We start from the raw sequence: 25173 nt of genomic DNA on the forward strand, positions 1-25173 counted from the left end.
GCACGGTCAGTTCCTGTACTCAGTATTTGCAAATGAATTTGATCGACTCTACTCTAGCGCAGTATTCGACTTTCAGGTGAGCTTCAAACGCACTTGAAAGTACTGGTGAATGCTGTACTACCCACCTATTGTCTACCGCTACACACTCACAGCACATATTAACTTCAGCTGTGAAACCGCCGTCTTGAGGCTCCCGGCGGCGATACGAGGGATACTCTTTTTTACCAGTAACATTTTCGCGAGAAAAAGTTTCGTTAACGACGTTCTTCGGAAACCTCTTCATGCAACGGCCTTCTTCAGGCAAGGTGGACTGTTATTTAATGAGCCACATGGACCGTGCATCATGTTGGTACTGACAATCTTATGCAGAATGGGGTCTGTGTTGGGATTGGGTATTTCGGTGCTGATGACTTCATGCAACGGCCTTCTTCAGGCAAGGTGGACTGTTATTTAATGAGCCACATGGACCGTGCATCATGTTGGTACTGACAATCTTATGCAGAATGGGGTCTGTGTTGGGATTGGGTATTTCGGTGCTGATGACTCGATCAATGTCGTCGGGCCCAATCTTATCTTCGAGCCACAAAAGGTTGTGTGAATGAGACAAACCATGCTTTTGCCACTCTGCTCCAAATATCTTTTCTTTTCTAAGGAGGTGTATCAGCGTTTCTGTTTTAATTGAAGTATTCGAGGAATCAAGTCGTGCCTATCGTGGGACGGCTGGCCGGCAAGCAAGTTGTTCTCTGTTTTCGGCCACTTTGGGCTGATGCCCATAATAATAAACAAATCTGCGCCGCAATATTTTCTAGCATAACAAAGTGCATTCTGAGTACGCTCTACCATATACCTGGGACCACCAGTAAATATGGAAGGGAGAATCACCATCCCACCCAAATTTTCAGCTTCAGAATCTTGCTGTAATGCTTCTCTAAGGTCGATGGAATTTTTCACATGAAATTGTCTGTGATGAGTACTAACCGTGATGAATACTAACTGTTCAGGTTCAGTTTTTGCATATACCTCTACTAAAAATTGGTTAAAAAGGCTTCTAAATCGGTGTAAGTCGATATGTTTGTTCTCACATGTTGTTGTTGTCTTCAGTCCTGAGACTGGTTTGATGCAGCTCTCCATGCTACTCTATCCTGTGTAAGCTTCTTCATCTCCCAGTACTTGCAGCAACCTACATCCTTCTGAATCTGCTTAGTGTATTCATCTCTTGGTCTCCCTCTACGATTTTTACCCTCCACGCTGCCCTCCAATGCTAAATTTGTGATCCCTTGATGGCTCAGAACATGTCCTACTAACCAGTCCCTTCTTCTTGTCAAGTTGTGCCACAAACTCCTCTTCTCCCCAATTCTATTCAATACCTCCTCATTAGTTACGTGATCTACCCATCTAATCTTCAGTGTTCTTCTGTAGCACCACATTTCAAAAGCTTCTATTCTCTTCTTGTCCAAACTATTTATCGTCCATGTTTCACTTCCATACATGGCTACACTCCATACAAATACTTTCAGGAACGACTTCCTGACACTTAAATCTATACTCGATGTTAACAAATTTCTCTTCTTTAGAAACGCTTTCCTTGCCATTGCCAGTCTACATTTTATATCCTCTCTACTTCGACCATCATCAGTTATTTTGTTCCTCAAATAGCAAAACTCCTTTACTACTTGAAGTGTCTCATTTCCTAATCTAATTCCCTTAGCATCACCCGACTTAATTCGACTACTTTCCATTGTCCTCGTTTTGCTTTTGTTGATGTTCATCTTACATCCTCCTTTCAAGACACTGTCCATTCCGTTCAACTGCTCTTCCAAGTCCTTTGCTGTCTCTGATAGAATTATAATGTCATCGGCGAACCTCAAAGTTTTTATTTCTTCTTATTGGATTTTAATACCTACTTCGAATTTTTCTTTTGTTTCCTTTACTGCTTGCTCAATGTACAGATTGAATAACATCGAGGACAGGCTACAACCCTGTCTACTCCCTTCCCAACCACTGCTTCCCTTTCATGCCCCTCGACTCTTAATACTGCCATCTGGTTTCTGCACAAATTGTAAATAGCCTTTCGCTCCCTGTATTTTACCCCTGCCATCTTTAGAATTTCAAAGAGAGTATTCCAGTCAACATTGTCAAAAGCTTTCTCTAAGTCTACAAATGCTAGAAACGTAGGTTTGCCTTTCCTTAATCTATATTCCAAGATAAGTCGTAAGGTCAGTATTGCCTCACGTGTTCCAACATTTCTGCAGAATCCAAACTGATCTTCCCCGAGGTCGGCTTCTACCAGTTTTTCCATTCGTCTGTAAAGAATTCGCATTAGTATTTTGCAGCAGTGACTTATTAAAATGATAGTTCGGTAATTTTCACATCTGTCAACACCTGCTTTCTTTGGGATTGGAATTATTATATTCTTCTTGAAGTCTGAGGGTATTTCACCTGTCTCATACATCTTGCTCACCAGATGGTAGAGTTTTGTCAGGACTGGCTCTCCCAATGCCGTTAGTAGTTCCAATGGAATGTTGTCTACTCCCAGGGTCTTGTTTCGACTCAGGTCTTTCAGTGCTCTGTCAAACTCTTCACGCAGTATCGTGTCTCCCATTTCAGCTTCATCTACATCCTCTTCCATTTCCATAATATTGCCCTCAAGTATATCGCCCTTGTATAGAGCCTCTATATACTCCTTCCACCTTTCTGCTTTCCCTTCTTTGCTTAGAACTTGGTTTTCATCTGAGCTCTTGATATTCGTACAAGTGGCTCTCTTTTCTCCAAAGGTCTCTTTAATTTTCCTGTAGGCAGTATCTATCTTACCCCTAGTGAGATAAGCCTCTACATCTTTACATTTGTACTCTAGTCATCCTTGCTTAGCCATTTTGCACTTCCTGTGAATCTTATTTTTGAGACGTTTGTATTCCCATTTGCCTGCTTCATTTACTGCGTTTTTATATTTTCTCCTTTCATCAATTAAATTCAATATTTCTTCTGTTACCCAAGGATTTCTACTAGCCCTTGTCTTTTTACCTACTTGATCCTCTGCCGCCTTCACCACTTCATCCCTCAGAGCTACCCATTCTTCTTCCACTGTATTTCTTTCCCCCATTCCTGTCAATTGTTCCCTTATGCTCTCCCTGAAACTCTGTACAACCTCTGGTTCAGTCGGTTTATCCGGGTCCCATCTCCTTAAATTCCCACCTTTCTGAAGCTCAGTTTTAATCTACAGTTCACAACCAATAGATTGTGGTCAGAGTCGACATCTGCCCCTGGAAATGTCTTACAATTTAAAACCTGGTTCCTAAATCTCTGTCTTACCATTATATAATCTATCTGAAACCTTTCAGTATCGCCAGGCTTCTTCCATGCATACAACCTTCTTTTTTGATATATTCTCACATATCTGGTAAAAATACTGTGTAACTGCCTTGCGGAAGTTTTTTTGTTGTTGTTAAAATTTGGAGCACCCGTGGGAGGATCAATATTATACCTAGCAAAGTTAGCAGTTTTCAGCTCGACAAAACATTAAAGGATACTGGAACGATTCATAAGTGCTGTGCGTTTCGTTGATTCTCTGAAGACGATCATCACGAGTACATAACACAATGTATTTCCTGTCACATTCCTGGTCGATCAACAGGAGAGCGACTTCGTTGTTGTTGGTGGATTATAGCGACCCAGTTGAGATACTCTTGGTCTTCTTTCAGCTGTAATTACAAACTTGTAATTGTTGCGCTCGTCGTTTGGAATTGACTGAAGTGCCACTTTAAAGCTGTGGGCATGTGGGTTCACACTGTACAGCATCTTTTACAGGCTTATTTACAAAGCTGAGTTTAAATTAGATGTATGTTGTTGCCTAACATTTGCCTGGTCTTGATAATTAGCTACCAAATAAATTTGTAAAAACCTTGGAACATCTGTCAGCAACAAAGAGCCAATCAAATAGTACACTTGGCCCTGTGCCCTTAAAGCTAGGCACAAAGCGTTGTTGTAGGCCCTTAAGTTCTCCAAAAAGTATTCGATAGCAGATGTTCTCCATTTAATTACTCTTTCAATGGTTCTGATGAGCCTTGTATTCTTTGAAGGCGATCTTTGCCAGATGAACAACGTATTCCCTTGGGTACTCCGTGCCACTTCAAAGCTCGGAAAGGCGTGCATATTTCGTTCATTGAGCCAAATTGAGAATAAACGCCATATTTTATTGCTGAATCGTAGTCAAAACCAGGTTTTTTCCTCTATGTAGCCAAGGCACCTCCTCAGGATCGTATACCATCGACTCGTCATCTCACTGACTGACAGCCTAAGGATGACATGGCGCAACTCCTTTCTTGTTCCAAGTGATGGACAGTCGCTTGCTGTCAATCATGGTAGCGGATCTGAGCATCAGACAAATCATGCTACTCATCTGCCACCAAAAACCATGAATTTTCTCTGTGATTATGCTCAGCAGACAAACGAAGCTCTTGCTGCTCTTCTGTCTCCAGAAACCGAGAAATATGACGGCCACATCAGCAGATGATGCTTCTCTTTCCCATTGCTTTTCAATAGAACGTGAGATTTCGTGGCGGCTGCAGTGATCGACCAAATGCAGTTCCTGTTCGGAATTCGTCTCCATGGATCGGGAAATCCTATGGTGCCTACGATCAGAGGATAACGAATCTCACGTTCGTTCTGAGCTACCGCACTTCGTGCTGCAGTATAGCGAGATCGGCCTGCACTCAAGAGACGTTCACGTTCCACATACTGTAAATCTCTACAGATTGCGAAGCAGTCTTTCGGCATCTGTTAGCATTCAAACGTGATTCGCGTACACAAGAAGTCTCTTGAGATCGATACAATGCATTTCTAGAACGCTGCGATGCTCAACGCTCTTCATACTCCGGTTCCCTTTCTCTTAAGCTTCTCAGTTGCACTCTTTTGGCTTGAGCAGAAGCAGAACAAAGGTTAGGCCATTTTTGGGAAACCATTATTGCTGTTCAGCAAACTTATCAACAATAATAGTTACAGCAGTTGAAGAATAAACTGAAGACTGAAAGAAGACACTAATTCGAAATCGCAACACTTGCATCGCTTCACTTATGTCGATAAGACACCATGAAAACTTCTGAAGAAATGCACAAAAGTGATTTTTAGTGTCAATTCGATAAACTTATCAACCATAATAGATTTTCTGTGTGAGCTTGACATTTTATCAACGATAATAGTAGCGTCAACTCAACAAACTTATCACCATAACAATTATAGCAATTCGAGAATGAATTGAAGAATGCATGTGGATCACGGGATTAAACTGTTAACATAATAATTATGATAATAAAACGTTCCAAAATACTTCTTTTTATAGGTTCTATCATTTCTGTCTTGGTTTGGGTACTTTAATTTTGTAAAACTACTGCTGTCCTGATTTGTTTTCTTTCAATATAATGAAATGATCGTTGCACATAACAGAGTTGATCCATATTTTAAAAATGGCAGTTTTACTCATTTTTCTCGTACAGTTCGAGTTTGACCAAAAATTTGATTGTGGCAAAATATTTTCATAAAAAAGCACATAAGACAGGTTCCCTGTATCTCCTATTGATTCTGGTTTTCCCATACTGACCCAAAACCACTACGTATGTATAGAAAACTCGGCTTCTAGGCGGCTTACAAAGATGGAACTTGCACCAGTTTTTTAAGTTAGAAATCTAACAACACAACTGTGACAACTGTATCTTATTTTGTGGAGTAGTTTATGCATGATGTGCATACGAACATATGGCCAGACAGACAGACAGATAAACGAACAAAAATTCCAAAAATAATTGTTTTGGCTTCTATTGCTGTTACAAAGACTCCTTATATTAAATTCCCTTAAATATCTCCTATGTACGGAAATCAGGATGTTACAGTTTTGTTATATTTATAGCTACCTGATTCTAGTTTTTAATCTGTTGGTTTTAATGAGCAAGAAAGTATAGTAAGTATAATATTGACACAATCAGACAATGATATGAAAATCCTTATCCTGCCGCAAAACTTTTAAAAACGTTACTTAGAGAGAAGTTGTGTTCACAAGGGGCATTTTTTGCCGTCTTTTCTAATCTCTAAGAATTCACTTTGGGTAGTTGCTTCTAGATGTACAGTCATGCAATGAATCTACCAAAATAGCTCATTAGAAATTCGTTGTTTATTTAACCAGATATCTTTTTACATCTTACCATTTATATTGATGAAACTGATTATGAAATACCTATGAATTAAGTGACTGTGTAATAACATTACAAACCAGTGATTTGCTTAAATTCCATATTGGGCTATTTAAATGGGAATACTATTACTGTTTCTTTCATGAGCACATGTGTTAATCATAACATTGCACTTTTCTACAAGCATATTCTGCCATGTACTTGACATCTGGAGAATGTTCTGTTTTCACATTTAGTAATTTTTGACACTTGTAAAAACTGCATTTGTTGCTATGTATATGGGAATGTATCAGTGATTCGTTGATATACAAGCATTAAATGTGTAGAACGATGTATTAGAGAGTAAAACAGCTTTGTTTGTAATGTGCGATGTGACATCCATTCTGCAAGTCCTGGGATCTATTTCACAGCTGCGTGATGTTGTCATATTGAAGGCACAAGTTTATGTAGAGTAGACTACGTTACAACCAATTAAAACTGCAAGTAATTGACAGTGAGGTAAAGACCAAATCACATGGCTATCGCACACACCACGCCACATATGCAACTGCCATGTCAGTGTCTATTCACAGTGTCCATCATGTCATGTCACGTCAGTTCACGTATGCCAGTACCGAACAGTGAAAGTGATGTTACGAAAAGTTGGAGTATGGCATCAGAACTGAGAAACTGAAAGCCCATCCAAATGCAACAATCTGCATAGATATCCATGTAAAAGTTTGTGTATGAAATGTATCGCTGCAAATACAGTGTGCTCACATGAAACAAGCTCCATTATACTGTTCACCCACCATCTGTCGGTGTAGAAAATAAATTTCAGTGGCAGGCAACCACTCTTGTACCTCAAAGTTTATTTCATTTATTCAGAAATGGAGGGAATTCTATTATGGTCTGTATTTGCAACTCCTGTTGAAAAAAATTATAAATATGAAAGAAACAGAGAGGCTAACCAAAATGGCCCATACAGTGTCTGCTTAAGAAATGACAGTTTTCACACAGAAATTTATTTCACGGGGTGCAGGGGGAACCTCTTGACTGGTGTAGCTCTTTGCAGATGGATTTGGAAACGTATAAATATCTTTTGACACTCATAACTCTACTATAACGTGGAAAAACACTTGTATACACACAGAAATTTCTCTACATGAGCAGCTGATGATAATATTAAAAGTCCTGGCGCCAGGAAGGAACTAAAAGAATCTAGAATTTTCTACTGCAGTTTCGAAACAAGAAAGAAATCATACATAACACATGCAAAGGTATTTACATACACTCTCCTGAAGAATAAGTTCGTGAAGACAAGTAATACTGTACTGGCACCTCAGTTCTAACAGGTTACCTACAGTAAATATTTTTACAGTTTTAGACATGTTTGAAACGCAGTATAGTCTTATATACATGGCCAGTCCTACTTTTTTTTGCCACCCTGTCACATATGATTATGGCATAGGACAATACTGAGTTAAAGTATCTGCCAGCACAGATCAAATAAATTTTGTTTCTTTGCTTAAACCTTTTGCAGTAACTAGTCTGAATCAAATTTATATTTTTATTTCCGCTTCTCTGTTTGCTGTAGGGACAAACGCTCGTAATTTTTCTATGAAAAAAGTACAAACAACTGCCTTCATATCTCTATTACTGTATTCCCTACTCTAAATTTTCCATTAGCACCTATGACTCCCACACATTTCGATAAATGCGGCAATGAAGGCACTGATGTGTATCTGCCACTTTAAAATTCACTTTTCAGTATGCACACACATACGAGAATCACAAGCATGAACAAACAGCTAACTCAAACACGTTTGGCGCGTCAGATTTGCGGCTATCTCCTGTCCAGCTTGTCTATGCAGATGTGATTTGAACCCACTGATCTGAAAAATTTCGCTCAAACCCCCAACTCCAACGACCAGATTTTCGCATATCTCATATCTGTGCAGATCTCCTGTTCATTCACAATAATCTGTCTGTGCGGATGTGATGTGCACAGACATCTGAGCAGATAGATTGTTACTTTTGGTTGGGCCTTAACAGCAATAAAGTTTATTAATGCATTTCTTTGCAATATTGTGTACATACAATGCGAAGTTTAATTCCACCAAATGCTATCACAGTGAACTTATTATACACAAGGCACTATGCATGTGCCAAAAAGCATTCGCAAGTTCTCTGTCAATGTTTTGCATATTTCACATTTAATTTAACACCTCGTAAAAACAATAAATTGCTGAAAACTTTGTGTTGCATGTACACAAGAGTGGGGACACATAGGTTAATGGCCAAAGCTAACTGTATAACGTCTGACCTCCATCAGCTTTGTGTGTTAAAGTGCTGAGGAGTGAAACAACAAAGCATCATTTTTTTCTATCTTAATACATAAATAGAAACAGTTTAAACAATATTTATAAGGGAACAAATAGCGCCTGTTTATCTTATCCATTACGTTTCTTTATTAAGTAACCAATAACATCATAACAACTGTACTTTTCTCCTTCATTAGAGGGAATTTTTCTCTTAAAATATTAGTTTTAAAAATTATTTCATCGGCTTCTATTCTTATTTATATAAAATTGTCAGCTCTGATCTGCTATTGTAAAACCTAAACAGTTTTTGTTCTTACATGTATCTGACTTCGCTTTTCGAAGAACGCTCAATGAAAAATATACCCAGGCGCCATGGAACATTTGCAGTTTGCCACAACGCCGAGGACAAAAAAAATATTAGATAAAGAAGACACAAAAGAACAAAATAAACTATTATAAAATGAGTGAGCGCGGCGAAAATAAGTTAATTTCCGATGTTAGCAGACAAACACACAGTTAAAACTTTTTACCAGAGAAACCTTGAAATTAAGTGACGTGACGGCAGCCTGTGTGAATGCCACCATTTGAAACGCATTGTGGAATATTTTCACGTGGCATGACGACCAGTACGAATTTGCCAGAAGGGCAGTGATGACACAAAGCTAAAACTATTTAAAATTTTAGCGTTTGGCAAAAAGTCGAACGACTCTACCAAAATCTGGGTGTTTCCACATCCAATTTCGGGGGCGCCAGTGGAGTGGCATCACCTCTATTGCGTGAAGATCCGCGTCTGCGCTATTTTTCTAAAATCCTTGGTCTGCACGTGTGTACAAACTTTGGTCGATTGTGTTTACGTGAAATCCTCGAAAGATGTAAATTGTAAACAAAAACACGTGCGAGTGGGATGTCAAGTGCGTCTGATTAGTTTTGGAGTTTTAAGCCATAAGTCTTTCAGTTCAATGATGAGTGATGTTAGAACTTTTATAAATCCCATCCAAACAAACTGTGAATAAACTGTAAGTGCCTTTGCGTTGTGTTATCGTAACTGGAACGAATCCGTGAGGTGCCTACTGCGTCATGTGTTCCGTTTTCTGTGCTTCAGGTGCCCATAGATTATTTACTATGTTCCAAATTCGTGAAGAATATTCATCGTTGTCCTTCCCCCTCAAGGAACCTATTTTTACTCACGCCGTTTCTTAAAAATTAGTTTTTTATGTCTCCTAATACCTCAGTTCTATTTTTATAGGCTATTATAGTACCATGAAATAAAGACTCCTTCACAACCATTTTCATTAGTTATCATAATACAGATATAGATTGACATAATTTTCTATTTCCCTTTTTTAACTTATTTGTTTGGTTTTCACCTTGGGCTACGGGTTGATCCTCAAGAGTGTAGTGCTGTGCTGAAGCACGAAATCAGCAGGTTCAGTATTTCCTAACTAATTATTTTGTTGCTTCTTGTGGTAACGTCATGACTGTACCAAATTATAATCTCCGCACTGTAACTTCCTACGTGATGTTATATATATATTATTTTTTCAATTAGCAATCTGTTGTCTTCGTCAGCCATTGATGATGACATGTCAGTTGCCAAAAGATCTGTTTGCAGTAAATTCATGATCATCACTTGTGCCAATGTCCTGAATTAAATTCCAAACCTCCTCACAGTGTTTTAAGGAACTAGGGTATGAGGTGACTAGACAGTGATCTGCCCATTGTATAGAAGGGTTAAGCTTGTCACATTTTGTCCTCTCCCTTCCCTTCAGCCCTATCAACACTAACATTACAATGTTCAAGACCCAGTTACAATAATCCACACAACACTGGTGCTTGATTCTTCATAACATGTTTGTGGAATGCGGCAGGATACCTTGTCCACTAGGACCTTGCATATGACAGCAATACTGGATTGTGTTAGTGGCCGCTAAAGCCCATTTCTGGAGTATTGCACTAACTTTGACTTGAATGTCATCTGCTCACTGTTCACAGATTAATTGTACCAGTGTTGTTTTTATAGTGCACATTTGTTAGTATGAACATTGCAGCAAGTAGTTACTATAAAAATGTGTATATGGCATATTTTGGCCAGGACTCCTCTGTTGGGGAGTTCGGCCACCTAATGCAAGACTTTCTATTTGATGCCACTTTGGCGACGTGGGTGTTGATGGCATTGACAACACAACGCCCAGTCCCCGAGTGGAGGAAGTGTCTGACCCAACCAGAAATCGAACACGAGCCCCTCACATGGCTTTCAGCCATGCTGACCACTCATTGATGGAGGTCGACTTCTGTGTATCGCTACCCTCTAAGAGACTTTCGAACAGTTAGTACATGCTTCAGACTTATCATTCTCACAACCATGAATGTGCTAAAAATATAAGAAAACTGAATAAAATCTTGTTTTATGTTGTGAATTTGCAAATATGAAATAGAATTTTTGTGTGAACATGAATTTTTTCAAAAGTAGTTAGAATGCATTGTTTTGCCAAAGACAAGTCACTGTATGATTGCAACATTTTCCAGTGAATGGAAAGATGTTTGATAGCTCGCCTTTGCTTTCATTTGCAAAACTCACTTGCCTCTCACTTATTAGACTAACTATCCATCAGAATTGTGGTTCTTCCCCATAACTTTGTCACAAAAAAAGCAGGGTGCAGGGCATACTCAAAACACAGAGAGAGAGAGATGGATGCAGATAAAAAGGTTATAAGGTTAATAAAGAAAAACTACCAATAAAAAAATAATCTACCAGTTGGGGAAACTTGGTGGGGCTGTTTGAGTTGTGGTTGGTGGAGGATTGGGAGGATGTATTGAAGAGCAATTTTATATAATCAAAGTTCAGGGAAGCTAGTACTGGGTGTTAGTATCCAAATGACCCTTTTGGTGTAACAAGCACGTTGTTCCCTCGAGTCAATCTGTAGGTTTTACTTTTTTGTACTGGTTGTCCTAAGGGGGAAAGTTACGTGTTCATTCATATGCTCAGCCAGTTTAATAGTGATCAGTCCTATATATCAAGCCATACAGTGAATACATGTTAGTTGGTGAATAACATATGTGGTTTGACATGATGCTCTACCCTGGTTTTTGTGGAATTCATCAGTGATAGGTCTGGAGTAAGTAGCAGTGGGTGAGTGCTTGGGGGAGATTTTACAGTGGGAACACTTACAGGGGTATAAATTGTGAGACATGGTAGTTGCTTGTGAATGTTATATGATTGGACAAAGGTGTTACATGGGTTAGGTAGAAGATGGGAAGTGAGAGAAAGGGAGAGATTATCTCATTTTCAGGGATTGGTTTGAGAAAGACATGGGCTTGGCAGTGTAACATATTGAGGCATTTGAGATCTGAGTAGCACTGGAAGACTAGGGAGTGCTTCCGAGTGTTTGGGAAATTGGAGCTGTTTTTGTTGGAATGTAAGAGGGGAATGCTAAAAGATAGAATTGTTTTTTCACATGATCTGTGGTATATTTATGGGAGAGGAAAGCCTGGGAGAGGCTGTTGTATGAGTGTTAAGAAATTTGATTTTGTGCCAGATATGTTGGCCATGAATGCCAAAGCTTCAGGAAAGTGGCTGTTATAATAGTGTGGAAGTGGTCAGAGCCATTGATGTGGATGTATGATTGTTTATCGGTTGATTTTACATGGATGAGAGTTTCCGTGAGATGTAGCTCAACACCAAGGTAGCTTTGGAAAAACATTTTTCTGTTAAATGTCACCCTTTATTACTGTGACAGCATGCATGTGCAAGATAGCAGCTACCTCCATTCTTATCCAAAGTAGTGAATCAAGTTCACCTTATGACTGCTATGACTAAGGTTCCATGGAGTAGCTTGAAACGAGGGAAAGTAGAGCAGGAGAAGAATGAGGGTGAACACTCGTCTGAAGTAGATAGTTGTCCTTTGACATCCTGTGACACACAAAATTCTTTTTTCTAAAGACTGGAGCAAAGTTAAGTTTAAAGTGAAAAGAGATTGTGAAATTAAAATTTCCTGTCTTTTTCTTGGAGTTATATCAGCATTTTTTGTCCATGTGGATGTACTTATTTAATGACAGTCTAGTGTCAGGTTGTAGAGCTAATAGCTGGTTGGAGATGGTGTTGCTTGATGAAACTGGGGTGGTTGCACATTCTGTGGGAACTGAAGTGCATTTTTGTGCAGATGGTTGAGGTAGCTACCACTCCCCTTTTGACCATAATGCAGTATACTGTAGATCCCACAAACAGAAAAACTGTGCCCAGTAATTGGAAGAAAGCACAGATAACACTCATGTAATAGATGGGTTGCAGGACTGATCCACAAAACTAGCATCCAGTATTGTTGATAACCATCTGTTTTAGAATCTTTGAACATAGTCAAGCCAAAACAAAATGAGGTGACTCGAACAGAATAACCTCCAGCATGGATTCTAAACACATCTTTCCCACAAAAACCAACACATGCTGTTCTCACATGACATGCAGTGAACCATGGATCATGGCAGTCAATTAGATGCAGTATTTGCCTAAGTACAACACCAGTGTTTATTATCAAAAGTACACGTGTATGGGCTGTCAAGCAAAGTTTGTGACTGGACTGAGGATTTGTTGTTAGGGAGGACACAACATGTTATCTTGGATCGAGATTTAGAAGTAACTTTAGATGTGCCAGAGGGAGTTTTGTTGGGACACTTGATTTTCATGTTGTGTTTTAGTGACATTATGGGCAATATTAATAACAAGCTCAGAATTTTAACAAATGATGCAGATATGTCTAGTGAGTATGTACACAGATTGGCCACTTCCTTTAAATGTTCAGAAATGTAAAATTCTGCACTCAACAAAATTAAGAAAACATAGTCCCCCATGATTATAACATCAGTGAGGCACAGATGCATTTGATCAGCTCTGCAATTTGTAGGCGTAGGAAATGGAACAAACATATAGCCTAGTTCATAATTGACACCATTTCTCAGAAATGAATGAATGAACACTGTCTTGACACTATTTCTTTATTAATAAAAACCAGTTTTTATTTCATTCGTTAGAATACCTAGGCTCAGTCATACATAGAGCCGCTTGCAAACCAGTTCAGTGGTCGGATACTAGGAAGATTCCATCCACAAAGTAGATTGCTTGCAAAACACTTGTACAATTCATCCGTGATTATTACTGAAGTATGTGAGGCCTGTACCAAATACAGCTAACAGCTAAGCAATAATCCATTTATGAATTTAAAAAGATGAGTGATCACATAGACTGTACACTATGTAAAAATAGTAAGATAATGGCTGTAGATAGAGGAGATATGAGAATAGTACTCAGATGAAGTGATGGACAAAAAGATGGATGTAGAGTCGCAATATGAACCTATGACTGAGGAAGTAGAAGTAAAGTTTATCATTTACTTTAAATGTCTTTGTTGCTCAGTCAGAACAAAAATTAAATTTCTGTGTAAGACCTATTTCAGTTGCCTTATTGGGCTTTCAGATAATCTGAAAACACAAAACAATAAAAAGTTTTCTGTTAATAACTTTTTGTAACATATACTGTGTTTATTCTGTCTTTTCTTGCAATTAGCATGTAAAGTATAAAATTGAACTGTGCTTAACTGATTTCTGTAGAGACTTCCTTGGGCCTAATTTAAAAGGCTATTTTAGGTATCGAGTATGTCGCGCAAATCTGCCACTAGAAAGTCTACATCTCTGTGGGAGAAATGTGAAGTTTGCCAGGCAGTTATATCTCAAAAGGATCATGCTACACATCTAAATGGATCGTGCCCTCAGGCACCAGAAGCATGGAATCATGCTTACATTATGGATGGTGTTTTGTATAGCACACTGGAACAGTTGCCATCAGTTGGTAAGTTGCAATGAGAATGAAAATATTCACTGTCACTTACTTTAATGGCAGTTGGTGCCAGAGTGTGTGGAGATCATATACCTTCTGCTTTATAGCTTAGAGAAATCAATAGGAAATTTGAGGTTTCCATGGAATCAACACTCAAGAGTTCTTCAAGTGTGATATTTGCATTCATGTGTGGAGACTGGCATGATATTTATGGGAAAATACTACCTGAACCAATAATAAGTAAATGAATACTTTATCATATACCTAAAAACAAAGATGATGTGACTTACCAAACGAAAGTGCTGGCACGTCGATAGACACACAAACAAACACAAACATACACACAAAATTCAAGCTTTCGCAACAAACTGTTGCCTCATCAGGAAAGAGGGAAGGAGAGGGAAAGACGAAAGGATGTGGGTTTTAAGGGAGTGGGTAAGGAGTCATTCCAATCCCGGGAGCGGAAAGACTTACCTTAGGGGGAAAAAGGACAGGTATACACTCGCACACACACTCATATCCATCCGCACATCTTTGTTTTTAGGTATATTTTTCCCATGTGGAATGTTTCCCTCTATTAATTCATATCATTAATTTGAATACTTTATCACATTGTTAAAAGGAAGCTGATGTTTGAAAATGTCCCAGTAATAAAAATTGCGGGCATCACTGCTCTCAATGAATGTGGCATAGTTGCCATTTTGTAATAAAAGCAAATTATGTGTAATTTGAAATGTTTGAACTGTTGAAATTTGGGGAAATATTGTGATGGGAAATATGGGAAATTCATGTGGATGGGCTATTGCTTTTTATTGTAATTGTATTTTTTTTTTATTTTTTTTTTTTTATTTTTTTTTTTTTTTTTACTGCGGCATCCAATCTGGCCTGTAAATGTGCTTCATTAAAAATACGTTAACATCTTTACTTTTATTTTTATATTTATTCATAAAAGTTGATGTATGTGCTGAATATTGCCTATAATTACCTGATGCCATTGCCCAGCTTTGTCAGTAGCAGATATGCTACTACAACCATTAGCATTTAACATCCTATACTGTTGGAGTCTGGTGATGACGGGATGGAAGGATTCCTTGTAATCATTGGTAAAAGGGGTAGAAGTGAGAGGATAAAGGGACAGGTAGCTTAGAATTCTCTGATCACTTGAGAAAGATTAGCTTGATGTGTATATACAATGTATGACATTTATTCAGTAAGAGTTTATAATGAGATGAAGGGGCACCTTGCAATGTGATCCATTGCTGCTGTTGGAGACTAACATGCTCATTGGAAGTTACTACAGTAATCAAATATTACTTGGTGACATCAGAGTCTTATTCGATGGGGCTCTCAGTAATTATAGTTGTGTAATTTCATATGTCAAAACAGAGTAGACTAGCATCTGAGCATGACCAGAGTCTGGCCAACTCCATGATCTACTGCTATACTTTAACAACCATTTATGTCTAATGACTGTCAGTTTGAGATAGATCCTCGTTATGTATCCATTGAATGATGTGATGTGTATTTATGCACGTAAAACCAGAAAAGTTTCTTGAATCTTCTAGAGAGTTAACTATGTTCATCATATTGCTTTGCATACCTATTAGCTACTCAGTGTCTGCAACGGGTGGGGAAGTGGTTGTTTAAGTTCTTAATAAACCTAGATACAAATGTAATATTTGCTAGAGATGTCATTTTATATTTAGCATGATACAATAGGAATATAGAGAAAATCAGCTATGTTGGATGCATTTTGTTACAGAATCGTTGAAAAATTTGCCCTCTCAGGAACGTGAGAAATTAGTACTTCTGTCACAGTCTGCTCTTCAGATTTGTGGTATGGTGATTGGTGATCCAGTAATTATCAGTTCAAAAGGGAATTCTGCTGTGAAAATTGCCTGGCCTACTTCAGAAAAGTCTGTAACATCAGTTTTAATGATAAAAGAAGGTATATAGAAAATTTTATTTTCTTCATATAATTTAAAACTACTTTATTTGTTCATTTAACAAGATGGAATAATATTTCCAGCAACAATCTTATTTTATGTGTAAAATGGCACCTACACTGTAAAATGTATAACATTCTATTATTTGTTTCAAATACAGGATGAACATTAATAAAACTGACTAACTGCAGGGATACATTTCTGACTGGTAATGGAGGAAAAGAGTCCGATGACCTTGTGTCTGGGAACACATCATTGCTACAGTAGATGGTGCTGAGGAATAACATTTCCTCTGACCATGTGTTGTGGGTTCCTTGTGTGTTGCCACTGTGGTTGAGTGGTTCTAGGTGCTTCACTCTGGAACCACAAGGCTGCTACGGTCGCAGGTTCTAATCCTGCCTCGGACATGGATGTGTGTGATGTCCTTAGCTTAGTTAGGTTTAAGTAGTTCTAAGTCTAGGGGACTGATGACCTCAGATGTTCAGTCCCATAGTGCTTAGAGCCATTCGAACTAACCTTGCGTGTTGCGGGTTGTGTGATTGAGACGGCGTACAGTAAGCAGCAGAACGGTCCTGCATTCATGACGGGAACGAGCCAAGATGGTGTCTGTGAACGGAGAAGCAGATGGAGACGGATGAGAGGCAGCATGGCTATACCAAAACAAGTACCCTCACAGACACAAACCCCATCACACAACGTTTCAAGCTCTTTTTGAATGTTTGTGTGGTCTTGGGTCCTTTCAGACAGATGGATGTGCAGGGAGGCAGACTGTGTGTACACCATATTTGGAGAACCAGGATCTACAGGATATTGAGGTGAACCCTACTACAAGCTCTGGACAAGTGACTCACCCACATGGTGTAAGCCAAAGTATGATTATGTGTATGCTGCATGACAGCCGCTACTATTCCTGTCACCTGCAATCCAAAGGAGGCCGCTTTGAACATCTGTTATGACGTGGGTGCAGTGCAGCTCTTTACTGTGTTCCTGGATGATTTTTTGTCATTGCACACACACCGTCAATTTCTGGACACATGTTCACGGGACCTTTTATCCTCCAGTTACAGTCAGGAATCCATCCCTGCAGTTTGTCGGTTTTATTGGTGTTCACCCTGCACAATCCATAATGGCATATTTCCAACCTATAGATATTTGAACATTGTAAGTTCTTCTACCTTTCCTACCTCTCTTTGTATCTCATCATCTAAATGGTTCTATCTCTGGAAGTTATCACAATGCAATATGTTATTCCCAGGAATTTAGGCATGTCTTCTCTAAATAGTGTAATGCTTTACATATATCACTAATGATTTTCTTATTGATGGGATCTTAAACATTACTGAGGGTTCACATGTGTGCTTCTGTGCCTACAGTGATCCTCACTGGTTATCTCTCTTCATTTTGTGAAGAAACAAAAAATCACATTTTGACAGATCTGTACTGTAATCTATAAAAGTGTTTGGAATCACAATTTCCCATGGAATCACTGTGCTGTCACCACCATGCAATGATGCACATTATTTTCGAGGAATAAGACCCTGTACAGTTCCAAGTGGTTGCTCCTCCTTTTGAAAGCTTCAAAAAGCGTGCTGCAGCCTCTTAGTCTGCAATTACTGTTCTACGTCCACTAAGTGCGACCCTGGCAATGTGTACTCTTATAGTGAATGATATGATTTTTCCCACTCTCACTGCCCTTTATTGAATGGCCATCCTCCATTGAGATGGAGATGCATGAGTGCTACTTTGGCATAAAATAACTTGATATGGCTACTTTTTCTTATAAGGTATGATATTGAGTAGTGATGTAAGGTAAAGATAAGCTATCATCAACCTGAAAGTTGGTTTGAAAATAGGGTGATTTGCTAGACACAGGCCTGTTGGAGATGGTATGCCCTTGTGTTTCTCTCACCTTTGAACTGAATTATTCAGCCAATTACAAGGGGTCTCTCAACCACAATGCAGCTTGGCATCTTCCATGTTAACAAACATTACTAGATGTGAAAGAAGTGAGAAGTAACAGATAAAGGATCCTAAGAGTGGTAAGCTTTTTGTTTTCACTTTCCTGAAAAAAAAAGTTAAGTGTATTTACTTTAGTATTGACTTTTGCTGGACATTCGAATGTGCTATCATGTTTAAGAGAATATCCTTCATCTCTGAATGTACTGAACAAACAAAATATTATGAAGTCAGGTGGAAAAGAATTGACAAATTCAGTCATTGTAGATACTTCTGGGAGATGCCACAAATGCAGAAATGTCCATCTATGTAATTATTACTTAATACTTATTTTTACAAGAAGACAGAATGGTTTGCCAGTAATTAACTACATAAGTTAACATTACAGGTACTACAGGTATTGCTCCCATGAATAGTAACAATTAAAAACTGAAAAGAGGTTTACCTAGCTTTCAGAATTTTTGTGTGTTCCTTTCTTATGGAGGGAAGAGGGATAGGTTGGAGGAACTTGGAAAAAAGTGCAATTAATCTGCCGCATAACAAAATCATTGTGATGTAAAATATGAGAGGAAAGAAGATTTGTACATTGAGCTGTGCTGTTTGCTCTCAGGATCAAAATGATGTACCCAATTATCATCAACACAGATCATCTATAAAAGAAATTCTGGATCTTCCTCCAACAACAACCTCAACTGCATGCAGACCTGCACACAAATATCCTTTTGCTCATGAATCAGCAGTCTTGGAACCCACCGTGCACAACACGTCTCGTGTGTAAATTTCCTGCCAGCAACATGTGGGTGGTGCCTAATGAAATTTTCAGTATTTCAGATGATGTTTGTAATGTAATTAATCCATTCTCTCTTACAGTGACACCAAAACTGTTGATTTTTGTCTACATCTACATTCATATTCCACAAGCCACTGTACGGTGCATGGCGGAAGTTACCCTATGTGACTACCAGTCATTTCCTTACCTGTTCCACTCACAGATAGAATGAGTGAAAAACAATTGTCTATAAGCCTCCATATGAGCCCTAAATTCTTGTACCTTATTTTCATGGTCCTTACGTGAAATGTATGTTGTTGGGAGTAGAATTTTTCTGTAGTCAGCTTAAAATGCCAGTTCTCTAAATTATCTCAATAGTATTTCTTGAAAAGAATGCCTGGTAAGGATTCCAAACACTTGAACAGTACCCAAGAATAGGTTACACTAGTGTCCTTTACAGATGAACCACATTTTTCCTCAAATTCTCTGAATGATCCTAAGTTGACCATTCGCCTTCCCTGCCACAATCCTCTCATGCTCATTTCATTTCATATTGCTTTGCAACATTACTCCCAGGTATTTAAACAACATGGCTCTGTTAAGTATGACACTGCTAACACTGTACCCGAACATTAGGGGTTTGTTTTTCCTCCTCATAGGCATTAACTTATATTTTAGTATGTTTAGGGCTAGCTGCCATTCATACGTTCTCTGCCATTTTCTTCAGTAAGAGCAGTATCTGTAATGCTGGGTCCACCTTCCTTTGAAGTTGATTGTATCCCCTCTTCAAGCAATTTAAAACATCTCTGAGCTGGTCTGTAGGAAAGAGTAGGCTCACCATAGACCTCCTGTAACACTGTATAGGCCTCAGTTGAATATTCGTTAGCCACATATTGTTCTTCGTGTGTCACCTCTCTTGTTGTGATAGGTGATAATGAACTTGTCTCAGCTTGCCCACCTCTAACAGGTGGGAACCAAGAGTGGCAGCAATAAATTTAGTGCAGCACATTTGTTACACATTAAGCTAACAGAATATTGTAAAATTAAAGCCTAACGTGATAGTAGTAGTAGCTTTATTCATCTGTAGATCTCTTTTTGCAAGAGTATAGGACATGTCAAAGTACTTACAAATTTATATCTAAAAACAAAGATGATGTGACTTACCATACGAAAGCACTGGCAGGTCGATAGACACACAAACAAACACAATCATACACACAAAATTCTAGCTTTCCCAACCAACGGCTGCTTCATCAGGAAAGAGGGAAGGAGAGGGAAAGACGAAAGGATGTGGGTTTTAAGGGAGAGGGTAAGGAGTCATTCCAATCCCGGGAACGGAAAGACTTACCTTAGGGGGAAAAAAGGACAGGTATACACTCGCACACACACCCATATCCAACCACACATACACAGGCACAAGCAGACATTTGTGAAGGCAAAGAGCTAACTGTAATGTTAATCAACCACATCAGACAGAGACCAGGTGACAGCTGAGGAGACCTATAATTGGTTCACAGGAAACTGATTATTTGTTACTGTTGTGGTGTTTTTTGTATTACACAATTTCAAATGAGTACAATGAGTTTTTGGCAATAGAAATAAGCATCAATTATCATATGCTATATCAAACACTGTTGTAAAAGTGTTCAGTTGAATAAGAATCTGAAACAGAATTGACACATAAATGGACTAATCAGGAAATTCAGTTCAGGTTGTTTGGCTGCTAATAGGATCTCTTGCTGTGTTGATGTGAAGAGATATGTTAATGCTTATTTTGCAAACTGTCACTCCAGGTTGTTCCATTGTAGCATGTTCTTGAGTAATACAGGTAAAGTAAATAAATTATCTGTTCAGCAAAAGTGAACAATAAAAATATTGTGTGATGAAGTAATATGTCTTGCTGACTTCTCATTAAGAATTGTGGAATTCTTACCCTCATATCCTAGGAAATTTGTTCCTTAATGGGATTTTGGGGCTAATAATAAAACTCGGTATCAGATGAACTGTAATTTATACAATCATAATACAGTTCCCATAAATAAGTCCCTTGTAGACTTTGCCTCTTTATGCAGTTTACAGAATGGGCTTCAGATGTGAAGATCATCAAGAAGCTGGCACTAGACACGAAGCAGTAAATTGGGAATCACTGTAAATTACGATGGAAATCAGAGCATATATTATTAGAATCTTCTTCATAATGAATGGGGTGTTCTTAGGAACCATAGAAACTTCAAGGAAGAAGGTTAGTTCCAGTTGCAAAGATTTGATTTGCTGGGCATTACCAGTTTCAACCTTATGTCATTATTAGTCTGGTACTGCGAGCTGTGGAATTTGAATCCTTGCCAAATGTCATGGATGTTGAAGACCCCTAGAGGTCTCTACACCACCGTGCCATAGGGTGTGGTGGCGCACGCGTCCTGGCCCACATTTGGAGTTAGGGTGCCACAGTGGAACATGTGGTTCCAGCGGCCAATAGCAGTACCCCCGATAGAGTATTTAAGTGCCTGCCTCTCGCTCAGCCAGTGAGTCTTATTGTTGCATGAGTCTTGACACATCGCCTCGACAACAGACAGCGTGTTTACCGTTGTTTGTTCTCATTACTAGTGGACGTCTTGGGTTCGTTTGGTTGTCTCTGTCACTTCATTGCTTCTTGCGTGTTGTCGTCATAAGGTCTCTCTCCATCGTCTGTCATTGTTTCATGTCCATCCTTTCCGTTCATTTGTTTGTTCGCGGGCCGCTCTCCCTTTGGTCCCGCCGCGCTTTCTCGACCACCCGCCGCCAAAGATGTTGTAACCTGTTGTAACTGCAACCATTCCGGAATTTTGTAGCATGGAGGCAAAGTTGGTCTGTTTTCTGGAGCAACAGCAGCAGCTCATGCAGCAGCAGCAGCTCCAGTTAGACATCTTACAACAGTCGCTGCAGTTACTAATGGACAAAGTCGATGCCTGGGATGCATTACCACAACAGCTTGTGAGTCCTTTGCTGTCCGATGCTTTCCTATGTCTGCTGTCGTTTCCACCCTTTAATGACGCTAAAGAGGACTGGGAAACCTACTTATATCGTCTAAAACAACATTTCATGGCTTTTCAAGTCACGGACGATTCATTGCAGCAGTCGTTGTTTTTTGTCTTGGGCCTCCCCAGACATGTTCTTCCTTCTCAGCAAGTTGGCACCGTTTTCTGATCATGTGGCTCTCTCTTTACAGGAGATATGCCTTTTGCTGACAAACTATTATTCGCAGTGCCACCATGTGGTCACCTTGCGGCTGGAGTTCCACCAGTACCATAAACAGCCTGGTCAATCGTATCATTCCTGGGCCATGGAATTGCAAGATCTCAGCCATCGATGTGATTTTACGTGCACCAATCAGCAGTGTAAGGCTTTGTATGCGGACACCCTGACCCGGGATGTGGTCGTTCAGCTGGCTCCCAATCCTGAGGTCTGTACTGCGGCCTTGAAACTCGACAATCCCTCCTTGGAAGAGATTCTCCGCATTGCCCACTCCTTTGAAATTGCTCAAGCGGCTAACGAGCGTCTTATGGCACAACCGCACGTGGCGGCGATCGTGGTGGCACGACGGGTTCCGCCCTAATGACGTCGACGTGGCCCGGCCGACAGAGGCGAGCACTGCCAGGACCCCTCGTTGTCCGATGTCTCTATGGCATTGGTGCCTCCGGTTGCATGGCCCTCTTCCATCTGGCCCACATTGCTTTACTGCACATTCACGGGCTGATTGTCCCCACCGCTGGAAAACATGCATGCTGCGTAACGAGGAGGGCCACATCTGATCGGTTTGTCGTAGACACTCGACTCGCTCCAGTCCTGCCCCTCCTGGGCCTCAAGATACAGTCCATGCTCTCCAGTCAGTCATCCCACAGGATGACCTGTCTGCACGGAAGCTTTTTCTCATGCTCCGCCTTTTCACTGAGGATGTCTGTTTTCAGGTCGACACCGGGGCCACCATCTCCCTGATTAATATGGCAACATATACCCGGCTGGGCTCTCCTGAGTTGTCACCTCCCTCTCGCCGTTTGGTTGCCTACAGAGACAGTTCCATTCCCCTTCGTCGGCAGTTCGTCATCCGTAAGACGTACAAGCGTGTTCCCTGGCTCCTTACCCTCTTTGTCGTCGACCATCTGTTGGCTTCGAAAATTTTTGGCCTGGATGCATTTCAACTGTTTAGCTTTTCAATTTCCGACGAAGTTAAGGTTGTTTCCCCGGCTGTTCCTTTTCAGGACTTGGACGATCTGTGCTGCACATTTGCGTTGTCATTTGCAACGGGTCTCAGACGTGCTTCCGGCTTTCAGGCGCACATCACCCTACGGCTGGATGCACAGCCTCATGTTTTCCGGGCCCGGCCCCTTCCGGTGGCCTTACGGCCGGCGGTCAAGCAGGAACTTGATTGGCTCCAGGCCATTGGCGTTCTGGAGCCTGTAACTTACAGTGACTGGGCGACGCCACCAGTGGTCATATGGAAACCCAGTGGGTCCCTTCGACTGTGTGGGGACTTCGGCGCTACAGTTCGGCGCTACAGTCAATGCTCAGTCCCTCGTTGACACTTATTTCCTTCCCTGACAGGAAGACCTTCTCACCAAGCTTGCCGGTGGAGAGTATTTTTCAAAGATTGACCTGGCTGAGTCATACCACCAGTTGTCCTTGGATACTAACTCTCAGAACATCACGGTTATCAACATGCCTTTCGGATTGTGTAAGTACAAGCGCTTTCCCTTTGTTGTCTCTTCAGTGCCGGTCATTTTCCAGTGATTCCTGGAGCAGATTCCACAGCTTATCCCCGCCTGTGTGAATTATCTGGATGATATCTTGGTCACCGGGCATTCCCGCCAGGAACATTTGCAAAACCTCAGCGCCTTATTTCAACCTCTTCTATCTGCTGGTTTATGCTGTCGACTGGACAAGTGTTGTTTTTTTCAACTGGAAGTGGAATACTTAGGCCACTGGGTTAGCAAAGATGGCATTCACCCTTCAGGTTATAATGTCACAGCGATTGAGGCACTTCCTCTTCCCGAGGACCTATCTGAACTCCAGGTGTTTTTGGGCAAGGTTAATTATTACTTAAAGTTCTTGCCCCAGGCTGCCTCCGTTGCTTGAACCCTCAATCACTTGCGTCACAAAGGGGTACCTTTTGATTGAACTCCTGCCTGTGACCATGCTTTTCTCCATTTAAAGGCGATGCTGAAGTCCTCCCCTTGCCTTACTTCCTTCTGTCCGGACCGCCCTTTGGTTGTGGCGGCTGATGCATCGGCATATGGCATTGGGGCCATCCTTGTGCACCAGGATGCCGATGGCTCCGAACAGCCCATCGCTTATGCCTCTTAGGACGTTGACCCAAGTACAATGGAACTACTCCCTGATTGAATAGGAGGCCCTGGCGATCGCGTTCGCCGTCCAAAAATTTCACACCTCTCTCTTTGGGGCGAAGTTCACCCTACTGACGGACCATAAACCCTTCGTTACACTTTTTGGTCCCCACTCTCACCTTCCAGAGCAGACAGCTCAACGTCTCCAGCACTGGGCATTGTTTTTACGTAATTATGCTTACACCAGCCGGTATAAGCCCACCGCCCACCATGCTAGCTAACACGGACGCTTTGTCACGTCTCCCAGCAGGCCTCGATCCTGCCTTTGACCAACAGGAGGTCCTCTGCTGTCACATTGACTCCACCCACCAGGGTGCGCTGGACGGTCTGCCTCTTATGGCTGCTCACATTGCTGCGGCTACCCGCCGTGACCCTGTCTTGCAGCAGGTTCTCCAATACGTGGTCCACGGGTGGCCCTCCTATGTTACTTGTCGGATGCGGTCTGATTTCAGTCCCTGGTGCCACCTGTCCCACAGGCTCTCCATGATCGATGATGTCCTTCTGTTGGCTACGGAGTTGGATGCCCATCGGGTGGTCATCCCTCTGGAATTGTGGCTTCAGGTGCTGTTTGTTACACCGCGGGCACTAGGGTATGTCCTGTATGAAAGTTTTGGCTCACCGGCACATGTATAGGCCCGGCATCGATGGCGATGCTGAGCGCCAGATCTGTGGGTGTATGGGTGTACTGTCTGTGCGTGTCACCAGGCAAGGCCCCCCCCCCCTCAGTCATTTACACCCTCGCCAGTGCCTCGCCGACCCTGAGATCACATCCATATCGATTTTTGTGGGCCTGTTTTTGGGGTCCATGTGATTAC

General features: G+C 40.7%; 1 protein-coding gene across 8 annotated transcripts in view; it reads left to right on the forward strand.

Moving 5' to 3' along the window:
- Window positions 1-9248: 9248 nt before the first annotated feature.
- Window positions 9249-25173, forward strand: part of LOC124619641 (ATPase family protein 2 homolog) — a 77264-nt gene continuing 61339 nt past the window's right edge. Inside the window, exons 1-3 of one of the 8 annotated variants that reach the window (XM_047146164.1) lie at window positions 9249-9540; window positions 14110-14321; window positions 16072-16257. In XM_047146164.1, the coding sequence (XP_047002120.1) occupies window positions 14129-14321; window positions 16072-16257 (379 nt within the window). In that variant the 5' untranslated portion in view covers window positions 9249-9540; window positions 14110-14128. Of the gene's footprint in view, window positions 9541-14083; window positions 14322-16071; window positions 16258-25173 lie in introns of all 8 variants that reach the window. The other 7 variants (XM_047146166.1, XM_047146167.1, XM_047146165.1 and 4 more) reach the window with 7 other exon arrangements.

The sequence above is a fragment of the Schistocerca americana genome, chromosome 6 (assembly GCF_021461395.2).
Source record: "Schistocerca americana isolate TAMUIC-IGC-003095 chromosome 6, iqSchAmer2.1, whole genome shotgun sequence".
Classification (NCBI taxonomy): Eukaryota; Metazoa; Arthropoda; class Insecta; order Orthoptera; family Acrididae; genus Schistocerca; species Schistocerca americana.